This window comes from Nematolebias whitei, chromosome 1 (genome assembly GCF_014905685.2).
Source record: "Nematolebias whitei isolate Nwh7 chromosome 1, NemWhi1, whole genome shotgun sequence".
NCBI lineage: Eukaryota > Metazoa > Chordata > Actinopteri > Cyprinodontiformes > Rivulidae > Nematolebias > Nematolebias whitei.
In genome coordinates this window covers 5,222,284-5,229,938 of record NC_056498.1, presented here as the reverse complement: position 1 = coordinate 5,229,938, position 7,655 = coordinate 5,222,284, and the positions used below count along the sequence as shown (strand labels likewise).

General features: G+C 42.4%; 1 protein-coding gene across 1 annotated transcript in view; it reads right to left on the bottom strand.

Annotated features, from left to right (window-relative positions):
• The window catches only part of pde5ab (phosphodiesterase 5A, cGMP-specific, b), a 271,503-nt gene that overhangs the window by 181,571 nt on the left and 82,277 nt on the right, over window positions 1-7,655 (bottom strand). Inside the window, exon 4 of the mRNA XM_037681538.1 lies at window positions 3,763-3,834. Within this exon, the coding sequence (XP_037537466.1) occupies window positions 3,763-3,834 (72 nt within the window). The remainder of the gene's footprint in view (window positions 1-3,762; window positions 3,835-7,655) is intronic.

Here is a 7,655-nt window from a genome sequence, read left to right as displayed (position 1 = left end):
ATATATATATATATATGGTGTGTGTGTATGTATACAGTGAGGAAAATAAGTATTTTGAAGTTCTCCCACTTAGACATCATGGAGGAGCCTGAAATTTTCATCTTAGGTGCATGTCCACTGTGAAACATAATCTAAAAATAAATAAATAAATCTGAAAATCACAATGTATGATTTTTTAAAATAATCTATTTGTGTGTTACTGCTGCAAATAAGTATTTGAACATCTCTGAAAATCAATGTTAATATTTGGTACAGTAGCCTTTGTTTGCAATTACAGAGGTCAAACGTTTCCTGTAGTTTTTCACCAGGTTCACTGCAGCAGAGATTTTGACCCATTCCTCCACAAAGATCTTCTCTAGATCAGCCAGGTTTCTGGGCTGTCACTGAGAAACACGGAGTTTGAGCTCCCTTCAAAGATTTTCTGTAGGGTTTAGGTCTGAAGACTGGCCAGTCCACTCCAGAACCTTGATATGCTTCTTACGGAGCCACTCCTTGGTTATCCTGGCTGTGTGCTTCGGGTCATTGGCATGTTGGAAGACCCAGCCACGACCCATCTTCAATGCTCTAACTGAGGGAAGGAGGTTGTTCCCCAAAATCTCGCAATACATGGCCCCGGTCATCCTCTCTTTAACACAATGCAGTCGTCCTGTCCCATGGGCAGAAAAACACCCCCAAAGCATGATGCTTCCACCCCCATGCTTCACAGTAAGGATGGTGTTTTTGGGATGGTACTAATCATTCATCGTCCTCCAAACACGGCAAGTGGAATTAAGACCAAAAAGTTCTATTTTGGTCTCATCTGACCACATAACTTTCTCCCATGACTCCTCTGGATCATCCAAATGGTCATGGGCAAACTTAAGACGGTCCTGGACGTGTGCTGATTTAAGCAGGGGAACCTTCTGTGCCATGCATGATTTTAAACTATGACGTCTTAGTGTATTACCCACAGTAACTTTGGAAACAGTGGTGCCAGCTCTCTTCAGGTCATTGATCGCCTCCTCCCGTGTAGTTCTGGGCTGATTCCTCACCTTTCTTAGGATCATTGAAATGCCACGAGGTGAGATCTTGCATGGAGCCCCAGTCCGAGGGAGATTGACAGTCATGTTTAGCTTCTTCCATTTTCTAATAATTGCTCCAACAGTTGATCTTTTTCACCAAGCTGCTTGGCAATTGCCCCATAGTCCTTTCCAGCCTTGTGGAGGTCTACAATTTTGTCTCTGGTGTCTATGGACAGCTCGAAGGTCTTAGCCATGTTAGTAGTTGGTGTCTTGCTGATTATGTGGGGTGGACAGGTGTCTTTATGCAGCTAACCACCTCAAACAGGTGCTTCTAATTTAGAATAATAAGTGAAGTGGAGGTGGACTTTTTAGAGGCAGACTAACAGGTCTTTGAGGGCCAGAATTGTTGCTGATTGGCAAGTGTTCAAATACTTATTTGCAGCAGTAACACACAAATAAATTATTTAAAAAATCATACATTGTGATTTCTGGATTTTTTTTAATTTTTAGATTATGTCTCTCACAGTGGACATGCACTTAAGATGAACATTTCAGAACCCTCCATGATTTCTAAGTGGGCGAACTTCCAAAGTTGCAGGGTGTTCAAATACTTATTTTCCTCACTGTATATATATATATATATATATATATATATATATATATATATATACGGTATATAAATCCTGTTAATAAACTTTAGTTCACCATCAAATCTCTGATGAACCAGATTCTACAAAAACGTCTATATTTAAAATTTTATAGGTTTTCTTCATCATTTGATGTATTTGCACTCACTGTGTCTACTTTTACTATTCAATTTAGAAATGTGGTTTTGTTTCTTGTTCACACACATATATTTTTATTTTTTAGCTTTGCTTTAAAGTTCTTGTTTTGTGATTTGTACATCTGTGGGTTGGAATAAAGTTGAACTAAAGGCTGTATCTCTCCTTTAAACTTGTTTGAGGGAAATATTCCTGAGAGAGCCAATAATTTTGTGTATTTTTATTTTTTTTCAGCTGACTTAACTTTAACAGATTATTTAATAGCCATTAAAGTGAAAACAGGATTTCATGATAAAGCCGGTACGTTTATTCATTTATTTTTGTAATCTTCACTGATAAATAAAAAAAGTGGTGGAAACATTTTTTACAAACATTTTATGTATAAAAAAAAATGCTTTTTTTTAATACATAAAATTATTATTTTTTTTTTTTCATTTAGCCTTTATTTATCCAGGTTAGTCTCATTGAGCCACGAGAACTCATTTTCAAGAGAGACCTGTTTAGAGAGCACATGGTGGGGGTTAAGGGCCTTGCTCATGGGCCCAGAGTGGGGCGAATGAGGGTGGGGGCAAGTGTGGGTGTTTCACCTACCCCACCCACAATTTTTGATGTTGTCGGGGCTGGGGCGTGAACCGGCGATCTTCGGATCACAAGCCCACCTCTCTAACCTCTGCGCCACCACTCCCCTCCTTAATACATAAAATGTTTGTAAAAATCATTTCCACAGTCCGTCCCAGACCCGTCCCGGTCTGCCTGTCTGCCAGGATTGAGGTTCGGCCTTCATGATTACGGGAGGCTGGGGTCCATGCAACAGCCTCTGCAAGTCAGCAGCTCGTATGATCCTCCATGGTGACTAGCGGAGCTCGGAGCCCGCAGAGCATGCAAGGTCGGGATCTGGAGCCTGAGCCCCGAGTCGACACCACAGAGGATCTTCCGTGGTGACCAGCGGAGCTCGGAGCCGGCGAGATGAGCCCTGCTCGCCCTGGCTCTTAGGCTCCAGGGGAGAGGACTGGGAAGACCAGCAGAGCTCCATCTATCTCGCTCTGAATTTTGTCGTTAGCCACCAAGCACAAAAAATGCTTGCACTTCAGCATTAGACCATGGTGTTGTCATATTTGTTTTTAAAATCTTTTAATTAGGTCCAGCCGCTGCTCCGGGTTCGGAGAAATTACAAATGGCGGATTGGTGTGACAAGTTTCTGCATGATCAAGTGACTCCACCCTGTGACCAATCAGTGACCGACAGTGTCCTGATGTCACGTTTTGTTACCTACTCGGCCCGGTTGGAACCACAGAGCCAGGGGTTTTGAAAAAAGGGCCCTGTTCTACGTACCGTTACTAATGGAAAAGGGGCTTTAGAGGAGTCAAGGTCGAGAGCTTCAAAGCTTTTTGTAACATATTTCAGGAAACAGGAGCAGATTAGGAGAAGGCCCTTTTGCCTCGTTCTGTTCTCACTGAGGGAATACTGCGTGTAATAATGTCCTGAGAGCACATGCTGTAGCTGCACTCACGCAGTGACGTAGAAGGAGATGTATGAAGGCAGCAGACCAAGAAGTGATTTAAAGATGAAAATGTACCAGTGGGAGAGTCTGCGTGAAGTTAATGATGTCTAGTTTATAAATGAATTGTTGAAATAGCTTGAAAACTGCAGGACAAGAATTGGTTCGAAAAATGGATGGAAGAAAAATGGATCACAATAGTATGAATGCTTCATAAGCATTCAAACAATAAAAAACTGACGTAAGAATTTTTTTTATTATTATTGTTATTATTATTAATATTATTTACTTTTTTGGGGGGTTTACCATGACATGATTGACTGAGAATCTTCCCCAGTGTCAGAAAATATTAGCAGTTTGGAAGATGACCAGAATTCAGTAACACTTTCACTTGTACGCTTTGGTATATTTCATTATCACTTGTCAAAATCTATGAGTCTCTTAAAAGTTTCTTAACTCTAAAAGAGTAAACTGTGCTAACCTTTTCATCTTGCTCTGTGAAGGCACCGTCCTCCCCACATTTCTTGTTAATAGCCTGAGCGACTCCAATAACCTGCAGGAAAAGCAGTCATTCAGCACATACAGAACACCCCTATTAGCTGCATTTGATACAAATGTTGAGAAAAATCCAAAGGGATTGAGATAAATGTGGCAAATTCTCAGCAAAAGGGAAGGTTTGTTGACATTCACACATGACGATGGTGTTATTTTACTAGTAATAGTGGCCTTGGCAACCATAGGTAAATCTTTGGCCACCACAATTATTTGAGGAAACTATACTTTTAAGCAAGACTGGGGTCATTTGTTGGTCAGTGTCATGGTTTTGTTATCCTGAGGCTGCAGGTTTGAGCACAGGTTGCATCAGGAAGAGCATTCAGCATAAAATAATTGCCACATCTTTTATACAAAGTTGCCTACTGTGGAGACTCCTGAAGAAGGGAGCAGTCAAAAAAACTTAATATTTTAAGAAAAAAAATACTAGAAAGAAAATTTCCTCCAAAGATTGGGGTGGTCGGCTTACGTATAAATACTGTATGGTGATGGCTATCTTGGATTTTGATGTGGCAACCCAATTTTGAAAGAATATTTTCTTGTGCGGCAGCACGGTGGCGCAACTGGTAGAGCTGCTGCCTCTCAGCGAACAGGTCCCTGGTTCAAACCCCGGTCCAGGTGCCTTTCTGGGTGGAGTTTGCATGTTCTCTCCGTGCATGCGTGGGTTTTCTCCAGGTACTCCGGTTTCCTCCCACAGACCAAAAACATGCATGTTAGGCTGATTGGTAACTCTAAATTGTACCTAGGTGTAAATGAGAGAGTGAATGGTTGTTTGTCTCGTTTGTCTCTATGTGGCCCTGTGATGGACTTGCGACCCGTCCAGGGTGTACCCCGCCCCTCGCACAGTGATTGCTGGACATGGGCACCGGCGACCCCCGTGACCCAAAATGGAATAAACGGGTAAAGAAAATGGATGGATGGATGGATGGATTTTCTTGTGCCTAAATGCAATGCCTAAATGCAACCACACACCAAAGTGGAAGTTACTACTTTCCTTATTTTTCGAGTTCTCATGCTCACAACGTGCACGGGTGGAGGGTATTTCCAATTCCCCCTCTTAGATCTGTGAAGGAGGACATTTAGTGGACACTAAGGCCAGGGCAGGGGCAGCTGTGGCTGACTTGTTAGAGCAGTCATCCTACAATGGGAGAGTTGGGGGTATGATTCCACTAGCAGTCACATGTTGAAATGTTCTTGGGCAAGACACACTTCATAGCCTTCAATGTGTGTCCCATCAGTGTATGAATGTGATCTAAAGCTCTGATTAGTCTCTACAGATTCAGGTTATCTTTGTAGAGATGTAGTAGAGTGCTGTATGAATGTGTGCGTGTGGAGGTAAATGAGGGCACAGATTGTGCTGTAAAGAGCTTTGAGTATCTTGATTAGACAGAAAGGTGCTATATGAGTACAGTCTATTTAGCATTTATGGTAGTGGGGTCATCATCCGATGTGAAGGGTGCCTTAAATGCATTTAAGGCACCCTTCACATTGGATGATGACCCCACTACCATGTTAACAAAACTTACAGTAAATGGATGGTCTTTGAAGGGTCTTGGCGAGGTCTTCTTTAGGGCCATATTAAGAACATTACTCATTCTGTGTGGTTGATTGATAGGTTGTGATGATTTTGAGCATGCATAAGACTTCTGTACAAAAATCATAGTTGTTTATCGTTATGGTGGCCCATATCAGAGTCCAGGGTGAAACATGGAGAAGCATGCAAAAAAGTTAAGTCAGGCCCTCTGGATGGATTCTTCATGTTGAAATGAATCGACTTTTATCCATGAGACTTCATCAGTCTGAGGAGCTGCAATAAATTCTCTTATAAGCAGCACCTTCACATAGTGGATCAACCAGTTTGTTAGTGACAGCTAAAACTAGCTGTTCACATAATAAAGGAGGGCCATCAGCCTCACGACCGATTGTTAGTGCCCTGATGGCCAATTGCTACTCACAGATAAAGATGGGATGAAGGTGGGCACATCCTTGAAAGAGAGGAATGTTGGTTTGAAAGAGGAATAAAGGAAGTCATCTTTGTGAAAAGAAACCATACGTAAACAGGGGCGGAGGTCTCCGTGTCCAACTATCCTCCTCTTACAATGTTGTTATTGTCAGTATCACTCAGACCTCTGTGAATAGCAAGCGGTCATCAGGGCACTTCTTCTTCTTTTTCTTTTGGCTTTTCCCTCTTCAGGGGTTGCCACAGCATGTCATCCTTCTGCATCTCACTATGTCCTCTGCATCCTCTGTCCTCACTCCAACTACCTCCATGTCCTCTCTAAGTGCATCCATATATGTTCTCACCACAGATCATAATGTTGTCTGCAAGCACAGTCCACAGGGATTCCTGCCTGACCTCATCTCTTGGTCAGTCCACCACCAGAGCAAATAAGAAGGGGCTCATAGCAATCCTTGACACAATCCCACCTCCACCTTGAAGCTATTTGTCACTCCTACAGCACATCTCACTACTGTCCTGCTATCCTCATACATGTCCTGTACAGTCTAACATATTTCTCTGACACTCTAGATTTCCTGAAAGCAAATATAGGATCTGTGGTGCTCTATCTCGACATGAAATCATACTATTGCTCACAAATAGTCACCTCTCGTCTGTCTAGCTTTCACAACTCTCTCCCAGATCTTCATTGTGTGACTCATCAACTTAATTCCCCTGTAGTTGCTACAACTCTGTACATCACCCTTGTTCTTAAAAATGGGCACCAGCACACTTATTCTCCATTCCACACACATTTTCTCACCCTCAAATATGCCATTGAATATTTGAGTCAAAAACCTCACTGCCATCTCTCCAAGACATTTCCAAAATTCCCCTGGTATGTCATCAGGTCCTACTGCCTTCCCCTTTTTCAAAAAAGTGTTCAGTACAAAAAAAAATGGACTTTATTTGTAACAGAAGACGTTTCGCTCCTCATCCGAGGAGCTTTCTCAATTCAAAGAGCAGTGAGTGAGAGATTCAGGTTATAAGGCTGAGTGAGATAAGACACACACACATATGTAGAATGGCAATTCACACCTAAACACCTTAACAGTGAGTCTTTTGTTACTCTAATTCACAGACGAGGCCCTCTGTTCCCATCAGGTGTGAAAACTGGCTGGGAATCTGTCTTAAAGTTGCATTATATGTTTTTGAAAGTAGAAATCTGAGGCCTCCTCCTCTGTTAAGAGATGGCTTTTCTCTTTTTACATAAATTGCTTCCTTCACCCCCCTCTCAAACCATATGTGTTCTTGGTCCAAAATGTGCACATTTTGGTCCTCAAAAGAGTGTCCCTTATCTGTAAGGTCGAGGTGAACAGCTGAATCTTGTCCAGAGGAGGTGGCTCTCCTGTGTTGAGCCATGCATCTGTGAAGAGGCTGTTTAGTTTCTCCAATGTAGAGGTCTGGACAGTCCTCGCTGCACTGAACCACATACACAACACCACTCTGTTTGTGTATGGGTGTTTTGTCTTTAGGGTGGGCCAACCTCTGTCTGAGAGTCCTGTTGGCTTTGAAATGTACTGGGATGTTGTGTTTGTTGAAAATCCTTCTGAATTTCTCTGATACTCTAGCAACATAAGGGATGACAATGTTTTTCCGTCTGTTGTTCTGCTTTTTCAGTGAATGATTGTTTGTCTCGTTTGTCTCTATGTGGCCCTGTGATGGACTTGCGACCCGTCCAGGGTGTACCCCGCCCCTCGCACAGTGATTGCTGGACATGGGCACCAGCGACCCCCGTGACCCAAAATGGAACAAACGGGTAAAGAAAATGGATGGATGGATGGGTTCTGCTTTTTCTGTTTATTAGTGTGTTTTGTAGATTT